We start from the raw sequence: 25075 nt of genomic DNA on the forward strand, positions 1-25075 counted from the left end.
TTCAAATATGTTACAAGTTTATTTTTGTACAGGTTTTTTTGTGTTTGCTTTATTTTGATAAGGGATCTTACTGGGGCTTTTCTTGTTCTGATTAATCTCTGGAATCACTCAATGTTTTCATCCTGGGGCAACATCTACATTTCCAGGATGAGACCTTCATGCATTGTCTGTAGTGATTGTCCTATTCCTTACTAAGGGTTATAGATTTTGTTAGCATAAAATATTTGTGATATGAATTCTGAACTGCATATTATTACAATATCCCATACAAAATAGCTATTTGTTATTTAGCTATTTATCAGAAACACACTTTTGTGTATATTTCATAAAATAATACAGAAATCTGTGATCTGTGTTTCTCATTCCATTCATGAGTTCTTTGGTGTCTTGCATAGGGATAGACGCTTCAGTTCAGGAAAGTAATCAAGCCTATGCTTAACTGTAAGTGGGTGGATATTTCCACTAAAGTTAATGGCACTGCCCATATGCTTGAAGTTAAGTGCTTACTTAAGTGCTTTGCTGAAACAGGCCCAGATAAATCAGGAAACTGTAAATCTTTCCAAGCCTTTCTGTGACCTATTAGCACCTTTACATTAAGGACTGTAATAACTTCTTAAACCAGAAAATAACTCTTTTTAATGTTAGGTAGTCTCTGAAGGGCTTTAGATATCTACCATTTTATGGTTCAGAAGGTCTAGTATTAAAGGTTCTTTGCTCGAAACAAAACATTTTACCCATGTTTGTTAGATGTATTCTCTCATATCATGAGGTGTTATCTGAGTTGTCTTGCTATATTAACAGATTATCATTTTATTTTCCTATATGAGTAATGCTGTCATGCTAACTCTTCTTACAATGTATGTTGAAGACTTAGGTGTGTTATTTTGCAGAGATATTCTCACTACTTCTTCAAGTGCTTGCTTATGTCGATTCCAATTAGGTATGTGTGCACTGCATGCACAGTAGCCAGAAGGTTTTTCTCCTAACAGTACTCCTGAGGTTGGCTCAGGTGGCCCCTGGAGTCTATGATGCCGTATATAGGGCTTTGCCAACCCACCCCCACTTCAGTTCCTTCTTTCCACCTGTGACAGTTAGCCAGAACACTCGTTCCCTCTTGCTTTGGTAAGCTTTCTCCCTAGTAGTCTTCAGACTGTTTTTTCTGTAGTTAGGCCAGTAGTTAGTAGTTGTAGTTAGTTTAGTCATTATATAGTTAGAATTCCAGTAAGGAATTGTTCTGGGGGTACTCCCCATTCCACTCATCCACTAGGTGCTACTCAAGGTTTGGAGGGATGAAGCCTCGGTAATATTGATAGCTCCATGGCAGCACTGGTACACATCTCTTCTGGAGCTGTCAGTGGAAACTCCGATCACACAACCTCTTCTCCTGGACCTGATAACTCAGGACCATGTCGGTCTTCAGCACCGCAACCCTGAATCTCTACACTTCATGGCTTGGAAGCTCCAGGGCAAACCCTATGGAGCTTGCTTGCTCAGATCCAGTTACGGAAGTCCTCCTTGGCAGTAGGAAACCATCTACTAGGGCCACCTACCTAGCCAAATTGAAGAGATTCACAATTTGGTCATCACAGAAATACACATCTTCTGCGCACTCAACAGTATCTTTTATCTTGGACTTCTGCACCTGAAGCAACAAGGGCTTTCTATGTCATCAATAAAAGTCCACTTGGCTACCATTTCCGCCTATCACTCAGGTGTGGCGGGCCAGTCGGTCATCGCAACTCAATAGTTGGATGCTTCCTTAAAGGACTTGAGAGGTTATACCCTCAAGTATGACAACCGATCCCGGCCTGGAACCTTAACCTGGTTCTTTCCAGAGTATTGCGGCTCCTCTTTGAGCCAGTAGCGACATGTTCTTTGCTTTGTATCTCGTGAAAGGGAACTTTTCTGGTAGCAATAACATTTGCCAGGAGAGTATCCAAGATTAAGGCTCTAACATCTGAACCTCCCTGCACAGTCTTTTATAAGGACAAGGTTCAGTTTTGGCCACACCCAGCTTTCCTACCGAAGGTCAACTCTCAGTTTCACTTTAATCAGGACATTTTTCTTAGTCTTTTACCCCAAGCCACATGCAAACAGCCAGGAACAAAGACTTCACTCTTTGGGTGTTCACTGGGCATTACCCTTCTATACTGAATAGATGAAGCAGTTTCAAAAATCTACTCAATTATTCGTCACAGTAGCAGACAGAATGAAGGGACTCCCAGTCTCTTCTCAAAAAATTTCTTCATGGATTACCTCAAGTATCTGAACATACTATGATCTGGTGAAAGTACCTGCCCCCATGCTGACAGCACACTTCATGAGGGTGCAGGCATCTTCAGTGGCGTTCCTGGCCCAGGTTCCAACTCAGGAAATTTGCAGGACTGCAATGTGGTCCTCAATCCACACCTTTCCCGTGTATTATGCCATTACTCAGCAGGCTAGAGACAATGCAGCCTTCGGCAGAGCAGTGGTTCATTCAGCAAACATGTGAGCTCTGACCCTACCTCTGAGTTCCTGGTTGGGAGTCACCTAATTTGAATCGACATGAGCAAGCGCTCAAAGAAGAAAAATGTTTACCTGCCTTTTGTAACTGTTGTCCTTTGAGATGTGTTGCTCATGTTCATTCCAAAACCCACCAGCCTAACCCTCTGTCGGAGCAAGGCCAGCAAGAAGGAACTGAAGTGGTGGTGGGTCAGCAGGGCCCTATATATGGCGCCATGGAGGTGCAACTCCAGGGTGCACCTGAGCTGACCCAATGGATACTGCTAGCAGAAAAACCTTCTAGCTACTGTGCACGTTACGTTGGAATGGACATGAGCAACACATCTTGAAGAATAACAGTTACAAAAGATAGATGACCATTTTTTCTGTACGTGATAGTCAGTATATCCTAAATGGAGTGTCTATCCTCTTCTGTTTCAAATTATATATATATGTATTATGTGGGCTTGCAATGGAAGAATCACCTCATCAAGAGTCAGCTTTGTCCTACGTTAACCAGGTTTTTAACTAGTAACACCTTCCTTCTTTACTGCGTAAGTTCAGTATTGGAAGGGTGTTTTTTAACCTTTATCTGTAACAAACTCTACAGATGAGGCCTGTAGAAGGTCCATTTAGTTTGTGTTTACAGTTCATTTTGTCTGACCATTCCTGGGTTCTAAGTCATACTGCCCTAATTACTTTTCAGAGCTATAGTATTTAGATTTATTCTTATTTTACGTGTCCAGTTTTCTCTCCGATTTCCAGAACGTGTTCACACTGCATGCTCTTATTCTTACAGCACACAGTAAGTTTTCACATCTCCATAGCAAGCTGTATTTTAACTGTGATTCTTGACGTCTGTTTTGCAGATGAAGCACTGATGCTTCCTCACCAGTTTACCACTTGAAGCAATGACTCCTTGCTAAAAATTTTGCCTACTGCTTATTTACCATGTAGAGAACTTTATAGTGTCCTCAACTGTGGATCGATAACTGGTATCTCAATAAGCAAAACACTTTCCTGCAAAGTGACTATAGACACTTAGGACTGCTTCAGCCCTCAATAAGGATGGGAAATATCAATTGCTGGTGTATTTGGGGAGGTTACAACAAAATTCTAAAGCTGTGGCAGTTCCTGCCACAATATAGCAGTATGCAGCCTAAATTTTGGATATATTTGAGAAGAATGATTACTAGTAGATAATTCTCATGTCTAGTTTTTGTTTCACAATTAATCTTTAGTTTAACTATCTTTTATTGCCAATGATATCTGAAGGTCCTTTAAAAATGTGACCCTTAGTAATTTTTAAATTTAAACTTGTAAATTGGAAATGGATGAAACAACTCTTATGAAATTTGGTTTTAAGAAGTATTCACTTAGGTTACAACCCTATATGTTATATTTTTTTGGCCCAAAGCACATTTTATGGGTGATTTAAAAACCATTGAAAAGTGCACTTAAAAAAACACACATAAAACTCCAAAACAAAACATACCTACATAAGCCTAAACAGCACAGCTATTATACTTACATACTGCGATACTTTTTCCAAGTCAACTGACTTAATGTAACGTTGAATAAGAACAAACTGAAAAAAGAGCAAGCTTCTTGTCTGTTTCACATCTCACTAAGTTATGAGCCCCTGTAGGTACGACCTCAGCTATGTAATCTGCCAAAAGTAATCACTGGTTGGTTCTCTAATCCATGTTTCATATACCACTGCTGCTCAAATAAATTGTCTGTGCAGTTTCTGCTTTCAAATGCCTTGTTTTTACCATGCTTAAGAAATTATGTTTTTAAAAAATTAAATTTCTGTATTCTAATAATGCCTGCCACGTAATCTTTTGACACTTACTAATAAATAGCTATATTAAGAAATACAGCACTTCAGTTTCAGTAATAGATACTGATGGAAGTTCAAAACCTTATAAATAGTACCTATTTAAAATAGTGAAAATGACAGGAAAGCTCTGTTATGGGAATGTGAAAGAAGAAATATAAACAGTAAACTCTTTTATGTATCTATAAGGGACTTTTGTACTTTTTAGTTGAATAATAATGATACTTCTATGTGTTTCCTCTATGCAGAATTATTTTACTACACAATTACAAACAGAATCCAATGTAATATCTAAGTGTACAGTCTGCACATACTGTTTGTCACAACTCATATTTCTTTTAAACACAGAATTGTGTAATAATTCTTTAATAAAGTGACATACACTGAATACTGAAATCTGATATAATTTATGTTTGGGAAAGTAAGTCACTCTACACTATCACACAGCATGGTGCTTTATTAATGGCTATATTGCCAACATTGGTGAAAGGGTGCTTTTAAATATGTACTTGTAGGGTAAATATCCAGATAAGAATAAGACATTTTTGCCAGAGCATTATTAATGCCTACATGTATTTCTGCAAATCTGACATCTAGCATGTTAGGCAAAGTCTTTGATGGCTTGTCAATAATAGTAGTAGTAGTAAAGTCCATTTGTTTCTGGCTGACATCCGGTGACATCACAGCAGAATTTTCGGAAGCCTTTTCAATCCATTGCTAACTTCACACACACAGCATCTGAACTCCTAGTGATCTGCTGCAAATCTTCTATCCATCTTCTCACTGGTTGTCCTTTACTATAATGATCCATCACTATTGCTTTCATGATAATTTGTTCAAGGGTATTTTCATGTCTGTGTCTGATTTGATCACAATATATAAGTTTTCACCTGTTGATTTCCAAGAGCCAAATCCACTTCTCTCTGGTAATATTTCAAGTGTAAGTGCTTTTTTTCTTTTCTGACCGGGAGATACACAAGAGTCTTCACCAGTACCACATCTCAAAGCCTTCAATTTTGTTTTTGTCTGCAGCATTAGTTTTCCAGGATTCATATCTATAAGTAACTAAAGTTAACCAGTCAAACTTTCATGCACTTTGAGACGCCAGTTTTTCCACACTTTCATATAAAGACCATGGCTGAGTGATCCATCTCTAATCATCATCTGATTTCTTTGAAGCAGCCTCCTTGGCTGGATATGTACGATCCCCAGATAATGAAATGGTAGCATTTCTCCATTTTTTTAATAGTCTTTTTAGACTTTATTCTCTTTTACACCCTCACTAGACATTGAGGCTTGTTGGTTGGAGTCTGTGTTTTGTTATGTTCTACTCTAGATTCAGAAATATATAGTACCATCTTTACCTTGTCTTGCTTAGTTCCTGTTTTACGGTAGATTCATAAGGTTATTGGTGTATAGATTAAAATATACTCAAATCCTCCAGAATATGCTGCACTATATGCTCCTAACCACTCTAAAATTTGCAGTGAAATAGATACTCCTGTCTGTATTTCAAACCCAAAGTCTGAATACCAAGAAAAAATAATTTTCTAATCAAGCTACTGGTACAGTAAAATAAGCAAACTACTATGTGTTAGTGTATTCAAGATACTGAAAAAATAAAGAGAGGGAAAGAAACAATTTAAGAATATTATAAATTGGCAATTAAAGTAGGAGTCATTTAGTACTCAGTGTTCACAATGTTATGTGTGTGCTAAACTCATCCAATATGTGGTTTATATACATTAGAAAATAAATGCATGGTTGTTTTAAAAATATAATTCCAGTTGTCTAAAATAAATGTAATTGCATTTTTATCTTTCTTCAGAAATGCTTCTTCCTTGGTTGCTGCACAGAGTCAGTGCTGGTATTTTAAGGAGCTGATGAAACTTAGTAATGAACACCGATATGCACATGAATATGGAGACCTAAACATTGCTGACAGAGACGAACCAGAAGCACAGCAAGATCATTTGAAGCAAACAGCCACCGACAGCCTACAGCAAAATAACCTCTTTATCGCTGGTGCAAAGAAAAATAAGCAGGGCTTGCTGAATCCTTCTGAAAGATGGATTACTACAGGCCACGTTCAGCCTATGTGCATTAACTCCTCCGTACCTGTGCCTCAAAAAAAAAGTAATCAAGAGCACAAAATAAAGAAGAAAAGCACTGAATGTTACATCAGTCACAAAGGGGAGAGCAAAGATAACAGTAAAATATCAACCCCAACTACAAGAAATACATTCAGAGAGACAGTTATTGTGAGTAATGAGGGAGAGAATCTCCAGCATGTTGAGGACAGTGTGGAAAAGTAAGATATAAATGTCAAATATTTGCTATTAAAACGCAGTTCCATTTCTGCATAATTGTAATGTGAAAAGTTAGTTTTCAAAATAGTTTCCAATGGGATACAAAATTACAACTATTATGTTCTATTAAGGGCTTGTCTGCACAGCAAGTTACCATGCAGTGAATCTACAGCGCACTAGCTTGCCATGCAGTAGCATCCTTTGTGGACACTGCTACAGCACAGTGAAAGTCCTGGAGTGTAGCTTAGCATTCTTTAACTTCAAAACGCAATGTCCTATATATAACACACTGGCTTGCTGTGCAGTAACTTGCCATGTAGATAAACCCTTGGTCTTTTCTGTTCACCTCTTACGTACTTTTTAATAAGTTTTAACTCTTATTGTCTCCTAATCATGGTTAAAATTCATATCCCTTATGCGTGACAGTTCTGTGGCATTTTGTTGGTGATAGCATTTTAACAATATTTTAAAAATGTATTCTAATTGAAAACTGCGTGTAAGTAAGGAGAAAATTTAAAAATGTGACTTCTATCTAACTTTTCCTTTCTTGGTACTAAATACATGAACCCTCTGCCTAATCGTATAAAACAATAAGAAACAATAGTGCAGAGGTTTTTTACCACTGTTAGTCAGATTTTTTTTTCTGTAACTTTCATTAGGGCTCAGTCCTAATCTGTGCTGAGTTTACAGTTGAAAAAGTGGGAGGGAAAGGTGCTGGTAAAGCTACTTCTCCATTTTCCTGACCCAAGGCCAATCACATGCAGCTGTGCTGACTGAAGAGCCAACTATCTGTCCTGCTCTTGGCATTCCCAACATGCCTCTTTCCATCCCATACAAAAGGGGTTGGGGAGCATAGAGCCAACTACACTTGATTTGTGCCATCTAAGGATTCTCCTGTGTGAAATGCAATGCTCTGTTGCCATTTAAGGCAGATTTCTAGCTGCTTTGTACTGATTCAGGCTTCACAGGCAGAACAGGAGGTGAAGATTCAGTCCCATGTACATAAGAGGTCAGATAGGACAAGGTGTCCAGTTTCAAAAATACACTGTACATAGAAGCTTGGGGTACATTGTGAGGGGCAACACTGAAAGGTATGTTCCTTCAGTTTCCTTAGAAGTACAATATGCAGACAGCATTCCCTGTGTTTTGGGGTTTTTTTTTGTTTTTGGTTGTACTTGGGAATTGATTAATTTATTATGAATGTATTTATTGAGAAGTACTGCAGAATACAGAATGAACTCCAATGGAAATAAGCAGAAGCATAGTAGCCTATTATGAAACCTCAGTGTTTTTGAAAATCTAAATCCTTTTCTATACGTTGCATTTAAAGTATTTTAATTAATTTTCTAATATAAACATTCCAGGAATTCTGCTGTTGGAAAGCCATTCTCTTAACTGTGAGTTGTACCCAGTGGTGTTGCAATATTTTTTATAATGGAGGTGCTGAAAGCTATTGGGCAAAATTGTAAACTAAACTACTTAAAATCAGGGGTGCTACTGCACCCCCAGCATTCCTAGTTTCCTCACCCCTGGTTGCGTTTGCTCATCAGTACTTAAGGAAGGTTTTAAAATATACTTTTTATGGTGATATCAATTATTTTTAAAAAATTCTTAAGTATTTTCTTAAAGTTAAGATTTTTAAAAAACCACATATTTTCTATTTAATATTTACTTATCTCTGAGTTAACTTATTGACTTCAAAATATTCCTGTGGGAGGCTCTGACTTGTTTTGGAGTATCTGCTTCACTGTAAGCTGCTTCACATTTTAAGCAGCTACACCTAAATAAGAAGAGAAAACAAAAAAAATACAGTATTTTGGGGTGTTTCTCAATTCTTCTGCCCTTTCATTGGTTTGTTGATATAACAGATGCTAGGGTTTTTTCCTTAACAACTTAGGACTGCCATCAGACATTAACTTCTCTATAAAAATTTTATCTGCAGATCACTGTAGGGAGAATGTGCCTTGGTTTCTTGAATTCCCCAAACCTTTAGAAAGCGCCAACCATTTGACAGATCTGAATATTCTGATGATAATATAATCAGGATTGTTTTACAGCATTTAAATTAATAACTGTGCTTTTAAAACAATAAGCAAAATGGAACTTGAACAATACTTTAACCACTAGGATTGCAGTATGAAATTATAAACTATATTATGATTGCATATACATGGCACCCCATACATAGCTGTTTTAAATCATTGTGTAGATTTAAAAGCATCCCTAGTGTATTACTCCCTTGAATAGTCTTGTTGTTTAAAAAGTAAAAATAGATGGAAGCTGGAAATGCATTTTCCAAGAGTCTCTCAACCATTGTGTGTGGATGAACACATGTATGCATATCTAATTTCTTTATTTTTTTGGTGTTGTTGATAGCTTGGCAGCTACACTAATTCAGTCATATTGGCAAGGCTACATAATTCACAGAGATATTAATTTCTGTGCTAGACTACATATGGCAGCATCAGAGATCCAGTGTGCTTGGCGGAAGTACCTTGCCAGGAGAAACGCTGTCTGCTGCAAAAAAGAAAGCAATGAACTCACAGACGCTATAGAACAGAAGCATAAAGCTGCTGCCCTTATTCAGGTTGGTTTGCTGCAGTGTTCTCTTCATTTGTTACAATTATACTTAGTAAGGAATGATCTGATTAATTAGCTGTATTTATAAGTAATATTCCTTCTGGTTTTTCCTTGAACCAAACAGATGATTCTAGCAGAAAACCCTTTTTTTGTTTAATAGAATCCTACATAAGCATCAAAAGTTTTGCCTTTTACAAAATTTTAGCTTGATTTTAATTTTACTGTGGTGGCTGAGGTGAATAATGCCATATACCCTGTATATTCTTGGTTTCAAAATCTTTCTAGTCCTTTTTAAATGAAAGGGACACCGCCAGAATTTTTGGCCTTAGTAAACCTGTCTTGAAAGTTATTCCATATTGTATTTGTTGGGTGAAAACATCAAGGGTAGCTAAGTGATTTAGGATCTTGTCTCATTTTCAAAAATACCTTAGGCACTTTGAAGCCTAAATCTTATTTAAATGTCAATAGGATTTAATCTACTAAGTATCCTAAACTACTTTAGAAAATTTTACTGCTTGCCTCATGGATTTCATCACATTGTGGCATCTGTTCAATGGAACTTGACTTCTGGGAATGTAGAATGGGTGTCAAGAAAGGACCAGCATTAAGGGGAAATGCTGGTTTTTCCTTCTCTTTGAATTCTAGAAATGGGCTCTCCAAGCACAGGTCACTTACCCAGGATGATGCCATTTCCTGCCACCTGTGCTCTGGAAGAGTTGAGGATGTAACCCAATATACAAGTTTTTAACCCAGCCAGTCAGAAGTGCTATGGTATGCCTGATTTAACTTTAATTGTATGTTCCTAGTAGTTACAGACCAACAGAGTAACCAGTAGGAAACCAGATCTTCAGTCTCAGCATTTCATTATGTTTATGATAAATCATTAGTTTGTGGCAGCACACTGCAAATGATAAGGCAAAGCAGATACAGGGCTATTATTTTCACATAATTTTTGAGAAGGAGGAGGAAATGGCAATATCCTCTAATTTATACAGTGTAGGACATTCTTAGTGAGCAAGGAAAATTGCTATCCAAGTTCTAACACTGTCTGCTATAAAACAGGAATTTCCCTTTAAAACCATGATCCATAAAACTACAGTTATAAAAATAATTTTCCCGTGTATAATGTGCCTTTTATCCTAAAGTATCCAGTATGTCTTTGCACATGTTCGTAATGACTTGCGTCATTTTCTGATATTTAAGTGCTCGTTCTTTTGCTGTATGTTCTTTTTTACCTAGATGATGATGATAATAAAAAACCTCTTTGTTAAAAAAAGTAGAGTAGATGGTGACTGTGAAGATGTGGTTGACTGGTTTAGGTTAATTACATGAGATGACAACAAGAATTGCCACTTGTAACCACTAGAAATTTGGTATAAGTGTGTTTTTATTTTTGTTCTCAGTAATTTGAAAGTGAACACTCAACTTCTTCTTATATCTTCTTCCCCGTCAGCTTAGAATAGGCCCTGTAGGAATTGTCAAATAATTAATTAGTTGACCTAGGTTTGTAGTTGAGGGAGTTTCAAGATTCCATTCTGCTTACTGAGGAAAACCTCTTGAGTATTCTGAGCTTTAGACATATGCTGGCATTTAATTTGTCTTGTAGTTTTAAATGTCACATAAAGTTCAAAAAACAGATCATTGAGCAATTAAACCAAGGTCTAAGATGTTTTATCTTCCTAATGGGATAACATAGAGAATCTGGATTTGGGTTTGATCTATGGCCTTGTATAACATGCTTTAAATTTTTGTTTAGGCATTTTGGAAGGGTTTCCTCTTGCGGAAGAAACTAGCCAGTGCTCTTGCAGCTGTTAAAAGTGATGAAGTGGAGGATGACTATGAAGAAGTAAATGTGGATGATTTTACATATGATGAAGTAAGCAGAGTTGTTAACATAAAAGTTCACCTAAAACAGCAACAAACCTACCTACATTAGAACTGTATGTTGGATGTCTTAGATAACCCGAGAGAGCAAGAGAGAGTTACATATGGTGTATATAATTCATTTAAATGTACTTTTATAGATTATTGGCTTCCTGATCACACTGATATTTCAGTGCTACTATGCTATTAATAACACACCCACCATGGAACCTCATCTATTTCTAGAGCCTGAAGGCAAATAAATGGATCGTGCAAGTGGCTGTTATTGTCCAAAAGTGTGCAGTTCTGTAACCCTTTTAATTATATTTTATACCCTATTGGGTATAAGGTACAATGTAGTTTCAAAAATATTACAAAACCATAAATTTTGGAGAAAATAAGGATTGGTCTTGACCTTCACAAGTGGTCCCCTGGAACTTCAGTGTTCCCAGTAGGTGTTATGTCACCAACATAGTGATCAGTAGGGTCATTGGACAGATTGGGAGCTATGACACTGATGGAGGCGAACTTCTAAAAGAAAAACATATTTGAAATTAAAGGAAAATATATCTGCTAATTAGCACTGAGAGATAACAAAATGAATAAACAAACCACCGCCATCAGCAACCGAAGGTGGAGAATGATGAATTGTTTAGTAGCTATCTCACCTCTGTCTTTTGGAAAATGACTAGGAGGATCAGGGTTCTTAATACAAGAGTAGTTAATGAAGAAAGAGATAGTGAAATTGGGAAGGAACAGGCCAAGGTAGCTGTGATTCAGAACATCCAGCTGCAGCGCTACAGGAACTATTAGAATCATTGTCAATAATAGTGGCAGTTCAGGGAGGATAAGTGAAGTTTTAGAGGGCTGAACTTCAGCAAAAATATTCATTTTTAAGAGATGACAAAGATCACCAAAGGAATTACAGAGCAATAAAGTAAAATTCAAAACTGGTAAATTGATATATAAAACATTTAGGCAATGTTCTACTGCATCAAGGGAATCAAACAACTGCCAACAGCCAAATCTTTTCAGTAAGCATGGAAAAGCAGCCTTACACAGCATCATCTTCACTTTCCTGCAAAACAACAGAAGCTCCTCATTGCAAATATTTGCACAACTGAGGCTCTGTTTTTGGAAACAGTTGACAGAGTAGACTCCAGCAAGGATTTAATTGTTGCTCAGAGCCAGTCAGAGGGTCATTTCAGGGGAGAATTAATCCAGTGTGAATTAAATACTACACAGTACAGCCCACCACTTCTGGAAACTGGATGGTCTCTCCAAAACTGAGTATCTGTAGGAGCAATTCTGGATGAAGAAAGTTACTCACCTGTAATTGGAGCTCTCTGAGTTCTCTGCACATCCTCATTCACTCACTCTCCTTTCCTTGTCATGATTTCAAGTAGAAGAAAGGAACTCATTGTGGCTGGTGCCATGGAACCTTACATGGCTTGTCATGGACATTTGGATATGGGTCAACATGGATGCTTGCAATAGTCCTGTGTTAAAATCCCACCATATATTCAGAAAGGAGGTTGAGATGACCTACTTCTAATGTAGTTAACCCCTACTTGGCCGGAGATCACATGTTCCTAGGGCTCATAAAATATTTCTGAACATCAATTCTTCTTCGAGTGATTGTTCATATCGATTCCAGTAGGTGTACGCGCCACGCGTGCACACTCGTCAGAAGACTTTTACCCTAGCAACTCCGGCGGGCCGGCAGGTCGCCCCCTAGGCTGATATATACCCCTGCCGGCCCTTCCGCTCCTCAGTTCCTTCTTACAGCCATGTCGGTCATTGGAACTGTGGAGTGCGGCATAGCTGTCCTCCACGTCCCTAGCTTCTCCTTGTTCGTTGTTCTACTAGTTATAATTAGTTATAGTTAGGGTATAGAATAGTTTTTAGTTGTTATTTACTTGTTGTATATAGTTAGTGGGCTTGGGGCTCTAGCCCTCCCCCGCACTCGACGCCGGGCTAATGCCTGGTTCGCCGGGGTTCAAACCATGCTTGGCCTGCAAAAAGCCGATGCCCACTGGCGATCCCCATGACTCCTGCCTGAAGTGGCTTGGGGAATCGCATATCTCCAAGAAGTGCCAAATTTGCAAGGCCTTTAAGCCAAGGACCAAGAAGGAGAGAGACCAGCGCCTAAAGACTCTCCTCATGTAAGCGGCGCTTAACCCTCCATCCTCGGCACCGGGTGCCGTCTCAGTTACGGCACTGGACCGCGCCGGGCCCGCGAAAACGCCTCGACACCGACCTTCTCCAGCACTGGGCCCCGGCAAAAGACCGTCAGCATCCTGCACCCCGGCCAAGCAGACTCGGACGGAACACCCGGCACCGACTCCGGCCGCAGCACCACTACCAGGGATTCCGTTGACTCTGGGCCCGGGAGGTCCGTCGAGTCTGGTCCCTCTCAGCTCCCCACTAAGATCTGGGGTCGAGCTGATGGTCCCATCAACGCCCGAGACATTCTCCTCAGCTAGGGACCTCATCGCAATGATGGAGCCTGCGCTGCCCCAACCCCCGGCGCCGCCGGTGCGGGTTCCTCAATCTAAGGGCAAGCCAGTGACCATGCGAGCGCCATCTCTGGATTCCCCGAGTCGGCACCGATCCCCATCGAGGTCCCGGCACGGTTCCCGGTCCCGTGGGAGGTCTCGCTCAAGACGCCACTCGCAGTCCCAGCACAGCTCACGGTCGTACTTGCGGCGTAGGTCCTCACCACACCGGTCCTGATACTCCCAGCACCACTCCGGCTCGAGCCATCACTACCGGCACCGAGATTCGCGAAGCCGTTCTCACCGTCGGCGGTCCAGATCCAGGTCGACCTCCCGGCACCGAGCTGGTGGCAGGTCCTGGTCTCGATCGCGGCGCTGTTATGACTCCCGGCACCGATCTCCGGCACCGAGGAGGTCTCCACCGTCAGGAGCAATGGACCCGTATCACTCCCGTTCGGCTCCTTCCTGGCCGTCACGCCAGCCATCGGTCTCCTCGCAAGCGGACAGCGCATACCTGGACACCGACAGGCCTGCCGCTCTTTTCCACGAGCCCCAGCCTCAGGAGCATGGTCCGCAGTAGTGGGGTTTCTGGACTCCCTGGGTGTACCACCAAGCCCAGGGCCCTCAACAGATTCCCCCGCGTTCATCTGCTTCCGAACACAGGGCTCCGGAGACCACATCTTCCCGCAGTGCTCCAGGCAGAGCCTTCGGCAGATCCACTGCTCCCAGGTCTCTCCTCGTCATCCTCCCCGGATGAGGAAGTGGCGGGAACGACATCCACCAGTCCCCCTCCACTTGACCTCAGGGCGCATCAGGACCTCCTCAGGCACGTGACACAAAACATGAATTTGCAGGCTGAGGAGGTCTCCGAGATTGAGGACCCGGTAGTGAGCATACTGTCGGCCGACGCACCCACTCGAGTCACCCTTCCTTTCATTCAGACCATTCAAGCCAATGCCACGACCATCTGGCAGTCCCCAGCGTCCATCCCCCCTGCTGCTCGTGGAGTGGAGCGCAAGTACATGGTGCCCTCGAAGGGCTACGAATATCTGTATGTTCACCCGCCCCCGTGTTCCCTCGTCGTCCAGTCTGTGAACGAGAGGGAACGCCATGATCAGCAGGCCCCAGCCCCCAAGTCTAAAGAGGCGAGGCGCATGGACCTGCTCAGCCGGAAGGTCTATTCTGCGGGCGCCCTCCCGCTGCAGGTCTCCAACCAACAGGCTCTACTTAGCCGTTACGCGTATAACACCTGGGCAGCGGCAGACAAATTTAAAGAACTGCTCCTGCAGGATGCACATCAGGAGTTCTCTGCAATCTTTGACGAGGGCAAGAAGGTCGCGAGAACTTCCCTGCAGGCAGCTTTGGACACCGCAGATTCGGCCGCCAGGACTCTAGCTTCCGGTGTTACTATGTGCCGCATTTCCTGGCTACAGGTCTCTGGCTTTCCTCCGGAGCTCCAATATACTATCCAGGACTTTCCGTTTGAGGGCCAGGGCCTGTTCTCTGACAAGACTGACCCTTGGCTGCAAAGCCTTAAAGACAATAGGGTCATTATGCGTTTGCTGGGGATGCATACACCTGTCACCCAGCGCAGACCCTTCAGGCCTCAGCAACAACACCGGCCCTACCCCCAGCCCAGGCAAAGGCAAGACCTTCGCCAAGGTGGCGAGTAGAAATGGCCCGGCATAGGACAATCGGCAATCAAGGAGGACAAACCAGAAAGCTCCCTCCAGCTTACTCCAGCCCGAAACCTCATTTTGAAGTGCGCCTTGAGGTCGCTGTACCATTCCCCACGGATGCCATCTTCCCCCTTCCAACGTCTTTCGTTCTTCCTCATGGCATGGTCCAGCTAACATCAACTGCTGGGTCTTCCAGCGCCGTGAACTGGATACATCTGCATATTTGTTCATACCCGCCCTCCGCCCCCGCTCCCTCGTCCCTTCAGGGGGACCCCTCTCATGAGCAAGTCTTCCTCTGGAGGTGCAAATACTCCTTGCCAAGGAGCCATAGAGGAGGTTCTCCAGAGAGCGAGCAGCAAGGTGTTATCCAACAATATTTTCTGATACCCAAGGCCAGAGGAGGGCCCTCAGGCTTATCCCGATCTGTGAGGCTCACAGATACCCGGTAAAGTTGAGTTTCCCATATGTATCTTTATCCCATTATCCCATCCCTGGATCCCGGAGACTGGTACGCCGCCCTCGACATGCAGGACGCCTACTTCCATATAGCCATCTTCCCGCCCCACAGGAGGTTCCTTCGGTTCGTCGTCAACAGCCGTCACTATCAACTCGCGGTCCTCCCGTTCGGCCTCTCTACGGCCCCAAGGGTGTTCACCAAGTGTATGGCTGTGGTCATCGGCCACCTTCGCCACAGTCGCGTACATGTATTTCCATACCTCGACGACTGGCTGATCCGGGGATCCTCAGAGGAGCAAGTCCTCACACACATCCACATGGTCAGGAGACTTTTCGTAAGCCTAGGCCTAATGCTCAATGCCGAAAAGTCAACACTAACCCCCACTCAGAGGATAGAGTTTATCGGCCCCATTCTGGACTCCACTCTGGCCAGAGCCGTTCTTCCTCTGTCGCAGTTCCAAGCTTTGACAGCCATCATCTGATGGTTGCAGGCAGCGCCTTTGATCTCAATACGTACTTGCCTGACTCTCTTGGGCCACATGGCAGCCTGCACGTTTGTCACGGGATATGCACGGCTCTGCCTGAGGCCCCTCCAGTCCTGGCTCATTGCTCAGCTCCGTCCGGCCAGGCGTCCTTTGGATACGATTGTCACAGTTCCTCAGGACGTCCTAAACTCCTTACATTGGTGGCTGGACCAGTCCGTGGTGTGCGCGGGGCTACCATTCCATCCGCTCCAGCCCTCGGTGTCCCTGACAACGGACGCATCAGACCTGGGATGGGGAGCCCATCTCGGGACCTTGCGGACCCAAGGCCGCTGGTCTCCTCACGAACTAGCCCTCCACATCAACGTGCGGGAATTGAGGGCGATCCGCCTTGCTTGTCAAACATTCCATCAGCAGCTCCAAGGCCTCTGTGTTTCGGTATTCACCGACAACACAACGACCATGTATTATATAAACAAGCAGGGCGGCACGAGGTCTCCTCCTCTGTGTCAGGAGGCCTTGAGGCTTTGGGACTTCTGCATAGCCCTCTCCATTCACCTCATCGCATCCTTTCTCCTGGGGGTTCGGAACACGCTGGCAGATCATCTGAGCAGATCCTTCCTTTCCCACGAGTGGTCCCTTCACCCAGACGTTGCGCTTGCGCTCTTCCGGAAGTGAGGATGTCCCCGGATGGACCTCTTCGCATCCCGCGGGAACAGAAAATGCCAGATGTTCTGCTCTTTTCAAGGTCTCGAACCGGGTTCGGTTGCGGACGCCTTCCTTATTCCATGGGCGACGCATCTGTTCTACGCGTTCCCACTGTTTCCGCTAGTCCACAAGGTCCTTTTGAAGGTGCTCAGGGACAGGGCCCGCTTGATCATGATTGCTCCAGCGTGGCCCCGGCAGCATTGGTTCTCCATGTTGCTGGACCTGTCTGTGGCCGACCCTGTTCCCCTGCTTCTTCACCTGGACCTGATCACTCAGGACCACGGCAGGCTCCGTCACCCAGACCTTCAGTCACTACACCTCACAGCGTGGCTCCTGAATGGCTGACCCGGTCTGAAATGCGTTGCTCTACCGCGGTGCGGCAGGTGCTCCTGGAAAGCAGGAAGCCTTCTACGAGGGCGACGTACTCGGCCAAGTGGAAGCGTTTTACGTGCTGGTGCACGGAATGGCACTTCCTCCCCACCGAGGTCTCCATCTCTAATATCCTTGATTACATCTGGTCCCTCAAGCAGCAAGGTCTGGCGGTGTCCTCTCTCCGGGTTCATTTGGCGGCCATCTCCACCTTCCACCTGGGAAGCGATGGCCGCTCCGTCTTTTCTCACCCAGTGGTGACTAGGTTCCTTAAGGGTCTGGAGCGTCTTTACCCCCAGATTCGCCGCCCCGCCCCCTCCTGGGACCTGAACCTGATTTTGGCCCGACTCATGTCCCCCCCGTTTGAACTGTTGGCTACGTGCTCCCTTCTCTATCTCTCCTGGAAGACTGCTTTCCTGGTAGCCATCAGCTCCGCAAGACGGGTGTCTGAACTCCGGGCTCTCACGGTGGAGCCCCCATATACCGTATTGCACCAGGACAAGGTGCAGCTGAGACCGCACCCAGCCTTTCTCCCCAAGATAGTCTCGGCCTTTCACGTCAACCAGGAGATCTTTCTACCTGTCTTCTTCCTGAAACCCCATTCGTCTTGCAGGGAGCAGCAGCTGCACTTCTTAGATGTTCATAGGGCACTCACCTTTTATATAGAGCGAACCAAGCCGTTCTGCAAATCCCCCCAACTTTTCGTTGCGATAGCTGAACGTGTCAAGGGGTTGCCCGTCTCATCTCAGAGGATCTCCTCGTGGGTGACGTCCTAGTCCGGGCCCGTATTGACTTGGCTCATATCCCTCCGGGCACATGACTGCGCACTCTACAGGGCTCAAGCGCTCTCAGCGGCTTTCCTTGCCCGCATGCCCATCCAGGAAATCTGTAGGGCAGCGACCTGGTCCTCCGTCCATACCTTCGCTTCCCATTATGCCCTGGTCCAGCAGTCCAGAGATGACGTGCCTTCGGCTCACCGTGCTATACGCTGCGACATCTCACTCTGACCCCACCGCCTAGGTAAGGCTTGGGAATCACCTACTTGAAAGATATGAGCAATCACTTGAAGAGAAAACATGGTTATTACTTCACCTTGTAACTTTGTTTTCTTCCGAGATTGTGTTGCTCATATCCATTCACACACCGCCCTCGCTTCCACTGTTTGGAGTAAGCGGCAAGAGGAACTGAGGACGCGGACGGGCCGGCAGGGGTATATATCAGCCGCCATGGTGGCGCCACTCTAGGGGGCGACCTGCCGGCCCGCCAGAGTTGCTAGGGTAAAAGTCTTCCGACGAGCGTGCACGCGTGGCGCGTACACCTACTGGAATGGATATGAGCAACATATCTCGAAGAACAACAGTTACAAAGGTGAGTAACCGTCTTATATTTTTGCCTTTGCAGTGTACCAAAACAGGACTGTACCAGTATCTGGTGACCTGAGGATCAGCCACCTTTTGAGGACTCCAGTTAGAGTTGCACTGGATTAAACAAAACAGGAATGATGTTTATTATATACACATACAATGTGTTACTTATGACTTGGAATAATTTTTAACAATCAAAATTAGTTTTTCTCCAGTCTTTGAGTAGCTGTAAACTTTTCAGGGGTAAATTTTCAAAAGGGCAGCCATCCTTTTGAGAGTACAAATCAGACAGAGGCACAAGTACCAGGAAATAATTTTGCGGGCATAAAATGGGGGTTTAAACCAGGAGAGTAGGCTTAAATTTTACTTTTTAATGTTTAGGATTTTAAAATATTTCCAGCAGAAACAGCAAATCTGTTGTTTGCTTCCATCTTTCTCTCAAATAATACTCAATACTAGAAAGTTGGAGAACTTCTTTTCTAACACAGGGAGGAAAATATCTGTTCGCATGTATCAAAGAAGGGAAAGGCACATATGCTGTATTGCATTTTACACGCAGTGTACCAGATTCTTATTTAGTATAAATCACTGTAGTTGCATTAAAGTCAGTGGAGCTATGACCTTTTATACCACCTGGAGATCTGGCCTGGAATATCTGTTTATCCCAAATATTATAATATTTTTCTAAAATAAATAACAGTGGTGTTTATAGCCTGTATTCCATATCCGAGTGCTATCATGTCATTATCATGCCATTCTTAATAGTTGTTCATCTATGTGCAAATATTTAGTCAAGCACCTGGCCTGAATGGCTAGGCCAGGCACAGAACAGATGTATAAAAGGGAGGAATCTTTCTACACCTCCCAGGGTCATGGAGCGATTACTCCGGGCTAGGAAGCAAAGCAGTTTCTATGGCATGTTATAAAGTGAAAAGGCAGATGAGGATTCATGCAGTGATAGATCCTTCCACTTTGCCTGTTTCTCAGTACAGTTGCATCAGGAGTCCTTGCACAGCTGCAGTGAGCGTGAGATGCCAATTCCCTGCATTCAGCTCATCCTTCTGCAATGGACCTGCACTAGCTCTATTGCCAGGGGAGTCACTGAACTCATGGAGGCGGGGACTATACCTGGGTCTAACCCTAAATTCACATATTTTTGTGTCCAATTAGAATTAATATTTCAGTGATGGTATATTTTGCCTTTAAAGGGTCATCTAAAATGTATAAATATCCAGAGATCTGTTACATCAGTTATTTAACATGGTCACATAATATTTGGTACATTGACTGCTGGGGAAGAAGACTTCTGTAACATCTGTTTTCAGATGCCAGGAGTGCTTTCTCCCTGCGTGGCTGCTCCAATGATTGCATTCTGGCTTACTAATATGGGTGTCTCTCTATTTCTTCTGCAAGTTCCTGTCCATATTAACTACTCTTCTAGGTGTTCCTGTATATCAAGGACAAGAAATTCTGTGTCTGGAATGACTGAGGGTTTTATACATCTTTGCTGTCATGCTTTTAGCCTCTGTACAATTGAAAAGCCAAGAGATACTACATTAAACATCTCCATCCAGTTGTCTGCCATTAATTACCCAAAGCTCCCATTTAACCCTCATATAGATTTATCATAATCTGCTCCCTTATATAAATTTATCATGACATGTATGATATCGTTATATACAAGATGAGGTAATGTGGGGCCTAGTTAATCTTTTCCAGCCCATAGCCTAGGGGCTTTATATATAGTTGCTTCTAAAGAGTCAAGAACTTTGGGTTACACTCTTACTAAAGCACTTGGAGATCTGTGTGCCAAGAATGTGCTAATTGTATCAACATCCACTTCCATACTCTGTGAGAAGAGGTCATCAATGCAGCCAGTATTGTAATTGGCTTTAATATCAATACTTTTAGAGGGACAAAGGAGGAAAGGGAAGTGTAGTTTACTTTCTTTCTCTCTCCATGCAAAGATGCATATGTATCTCATTGTTTGTAGCTTGGCTCATGAAATCCTTTTAGTTTAGAATACGGGATATCTTCTAACCCACAGGCTAAATGTGAGGAGAAATTTTAATCATCATTAATTCTTTTGTTTTTAAAAGAACATCAGTATTTAAGGTAGCAATAAGAGAAAAGAAAGGCCAAATTATTCAAAATAAACTCTAGAAAATAACAAATTCTTGCTTCCAGTTGAAGCTCTTGTCTTTGAGAGCAGCCCTGCAGAATTCATAGATATAGTCAGCATCAGCTTAAACCTCAGAAGTATTAACTTCTTCCGATCTTAAGAAAAGTGACGAAAGAAATATTTGAGAATATTACTAAAGGAAACAATCCTCTCCTGAAAAACATTCACTATTATTTTCTTACTAAATAGAACATTGTTACACAGCTCTTAAATTGTGGATTTGTCATGTAAACTTTCTTTCCTAAGCCTACTTAGGATCTATCCTTCATGTTTCAAACTACCTGGAAGTAAGGAGGCAAAGATGCTTGTCAGTCGCAGCTGCTATAAGTAGCTCAACCACTTACTTTCTCCTCACTGTTTTTCCTCTTTCTCCTGGTAGCCTGAAGTGTATGCCTTATTTCTTTAAGCCTTTTCCCCCCTCTTATCAGTTCCTGAGCTCCTAAGAGGAAGCTAGGGAAGGAAGGAACAAAAAACAAATGATGTTAGGAACAAAACAGACGGCATATGTGCATCTTGTTACCATGTGCATTCTTTGAATGTAAAGAGTCTGTAAATTTTGTCAGGTTCTAATAATTTATTCCTGTGATTCTTAAAAGGGGGAAAAGATATCACAAATCTCTTTATGGAGACTACTCAAATACTGTATTATCTTTGTTTATAAACAGGCAGATTTCCCTGACCCTGTATCAATCAAGTCCGTCAATTTTAGGCATGATTACACCTTGGTATGAGGGACCAAAAATGCTGTTGATATGACTTTCTATGGGTTCTTACATTAATTGTTTATTTTGTACCCTACCCACCCCCCAAATCAATTTTGACTCACAAACAGTGACAATTAATGATCTACAGGGGTGACTGTCCAACAGAGAGACATTTTGGAGGGCCCAGCACTTGGATGTTCTCAAAACCTCTCTAAACAGTGGCAGACTGAGTACAGATCTCAAAAGAATAGTGGATCCAAGTCCTAGACTGATAGGACACTCGGGGAACAACTGTTTTTAGAGCTATAAAGGACTCGTTCTAAAGACGAGTTGGAGCCAGGAGGCACAGAATGTGGGGATTCAGGTCAAGGCAGGTGGCTAGCCACCTTATGTGCTTCTTGGCCCAAATTTTCTCAAGCAATGGGTCTTATGAAGATAAATCTTCTTAATAATTAAGCATCTTATGTCCACCGTAAGCACCTTATGCTGTGATTTAAAAAAAAAAACAGGAGCCTAAAACTATTTTCTGAAGTCCATATTTAGACACTTTAAAAGTACCCTGTCTTTCAAAAGTGCAGAGCATGCAGCAGCTCCCCAATTTTGAAAATCTCTGCCTTGGGCAATACCTCAACATTTATCCTGTTCCACTATTAACTTTTCTCTCCGTCTTCTCTTCTCCTGTTAAAGCTGCAGCCCCCAGCAATTGTAGCATATTCTCTAGAGGTGATATCCCATATTGGAAATCTGGAGGTCAGTATACTCTGAGTTAACTTTAATAGAGAAAGCTCCAAGTGCAATATTATTTAGATGCAGAAGCTTGTGATCTTGCCATAGTGTAGCAAAGCTGTTGTAGTTTGAGTTCCATAGCTTTATTTACAAAGTTAGGAAGCATGGGAGATTTGGTTATATGGGCACATCATCTGGAACATGTAGGGACTGTGGTCTGGTGGGGATCTTGTAGAGTGTGGTGGAATCAAAGGTAGGAAGAAAGCAGGATCTGGGAGCCTTTGGAAGGAAGATTATGTGGGGATCTTGGAGTCTTCAAGGAGGGCTGAAGGTGCCAAGAGTCTGGGGATTCTTGAGGTTGCTGAGAGGGTGGAATTGGGAGCTTCAAAAGGATTGGGTAAGCATCCAAGCAATTCTGGTGCTTATGTGAACCAAGTCTAACCTCTGAAGCTTATGAGGTTCACTCATCTGTACTTTGTAGTCTTTTATTCAAAACAAAATGTAGGAATTGGCTTCTGACCCATAACTTCCTTTGAGCACTATCAAGCTTAGGGCACAAAGCACATTTTGCAGAAAAGTTATGTGTATGTCATGAATGACTTCTGTAACACTATCTTAAGACTTGACTTCTTTGGAGTTAAGTTTGGACTGTTTTCATTTGCAAAAATTCCAACATTCTGTGAGATTGTTTTATTTTACTCATTTACTTGCATCCTCCTTCATATACTGAGTAGTCAGCTAATTCTACACAGTCCTAATCATATTTATTTTTTTTAAAAAACACAGGCAATAGGAATGAGTGAAATCTATTGTTAGAATGATTGTCTAAGGTTACTCTAAGCATTTTGGCAAATGATGCTTGGTGCAAGCATTCACAAATATGGTCCTGCCTTAAGTTACTCTCAGCAAAATGTTACCGTTTTCCATTGTGTCCGCTTACAAGAGAAAGATACAGAGGATTATGCCACTATAGCTGTACTTCTCTTCTAAATTAACTGTCTCTTAAGGGAATGATCTGTAATATTTACTCTACTTTCTTATGTCTTTAAAATCTCTTGAGCTCCCATGAGAACAATTCACTGTTGTGATATTTCTTTGGAATCCATATAACACCTCTCTCTACTTTTCTTGGCTGGACATATTGTTTGCTTTTAGCAATTAGAATAGTGTTTTAAAATAATCTTACTTAGTAATAGTTCAGAGTTCTTTCTGAATCCAGGTATAGCAGGTTTCTAAAGCTTCCTATTTTTGTAGATAGAGCTATGCAATAGCGTTTTCCTGTAATCCTTATTTTTGTATTTAGAATGCACACAAAGTTTTGCACAATTTTTATTGAATTTACATATCCTGATGATCCGTATTTTCCTCGCTTTGTTTTCAGAGTGGTTTGCTGTGTGGTTCTACTTTGTAAAATGACTGAGAGTATGTCTACACTACCCGCCGGATCGGCGGGCAGTGATCGATCCAGCAGGGATCGATTTATCGCACCAAGTCTAGATGCACTAAATCGACCCCCGAGTGCTCTCCCATCGACTCCTGTACTCCAGCGCCGTGAGAGGTGCAGGCAGAGTCAACGGGGGGAGTGGCAGCAATCAATCTAAGTACGTCGACTTCAGCTACGTTATTCACGTGGCTGAAGTTATGTAACTTAGATTGATTCCCCTCCCTTCCTTCTCCCCCCCCCACCAGTGTAGACCAGGGCTGAGACAAACACAGCACTCCAAAATGCCATTTTAATAGTGATTTACCTATGAAATGTGCTATGTTTACAAATGGAAATTTTTCTAACTGCCAGCCTTGCAAAATTCAGCCTAGGATCCAAAAGCTGAATTTTTTCCCTGTCATCTTCACTAGTCTGCACTACAGAGATCTCCTTTGCAGATTCACCAGAAGCAGCTGAACTGTTGGTGTCAAGCTATGCTGCTTCCTCTTACTGTTCAGGCATTCTACATTCAATGGCAGAGTTAATCATCATGCTGCAACTCTCCCACTACAAACAAAAATATATACTCATTTTGCTAGCAAGTAAACAGTATTAACCTCTCTCCATTCTGATTCTGTCTAAGGGACATTTTTTTAAAAGCAGCTTTGGAACTTATAGGAAACTTTCTTTAAGCACAATGATCGTTTTCCCTTTCTCAACTCCTCCACCTCAAATAACAGCAGAGCTAAGGAAGAAGCATTGGTCAAAGGTTAAAATGCTCTTCTGGGGGGCTAGCCTGCTTACAGCTACCAAATAGAATAGATGAAGTATCAGGAAAAGTAAAACCAACAGAAAAAGTCTACATTATTCTTATTGGCTGCAATTCTAAGATTCTATCCATGTATGTGATTCATCAACTGAACTGTTTGAGGAAAGATGAAACTTGTGGGACAAATTGATTAAAAACATATCAGCTTTTATAAAAACAATAGGGCCTGATCCACCTAGTTACACTGTTTTGTATGCTTGTGTAACTCAACTAACTACGAAGGTGTTTGCACTGAGGTGTAAAATCAATGTAATGCTGAGAAGTATCAGGCCCAATATGTACACTTTCTGTAACACATAATTCATACTCCCTCAACTTCAAACTTTTATCTGATCTTTTTGTTTAAGATTAGTACTTATGTACTGCCAGTAACTTCTTACCTTTATTTGAAAAAGCAACTAAAAATCTTCCCCTTTTTAATGGAAATTGTAGCAAATCCGCCTGAGGACACACCTTCAGTAGATGTAAATTGGTGTAGCTCCATTGGATTCAGTTGAATTTGTACTAGCCAAGAGTGTGGCCCTGAATTTCTAAGTTTGGCTTCCTTATTCCAAGTTAAGCTATACAAGAGAACTCCTG

At 42.4% G+C, this 25075-nt stretch overlaps 1 protein-coding gene across 4 annotated transcripts in view; it reads left to right on the plus strand.

The window, feature by feature from the left end:
* Nucleotides 1-25075, plus strand: part of LRRIQ1 (leucine rich repeats and IQ motif containing 1) — a 173402-nt gene that overhangs the window by 71188 nt on the left and 77139 nt on the right. For all 4 annotated transcript variants that reach the window (XM_032804640.2, XM_032804639.2, XM_032804641.2 and 1 more), the window contains 3 exons: nt 6153-6635; nt 9010-9220; nt 10970-11089. In XM_032804640.2, coding sequence (XP_032660531.1) covers nt 6153-6635; nt 9010-9220; nt 10970-11089 — 814 coding nt within the window. The remainder of the gene's footprint in view (nt 1-6152; nt 6636-9009; nt 9221-10969; nt 11090-25075) is intronic.

Source organism: Chelonoidis abingdonii, chromosome 1 (genome assembly GCF_003597395.2).
Source record: "Chelonoidis abingdonii isolate Lonesome George chromosome 1, CheloAbing_2.0, whole genome shotgun sequence".
Taxonomy (NCBI): Eukaryota; Metazoa; Chordata; order Testudines; family Testudinidae; genus Chelonoidis; species Chelonoidis abingdonii.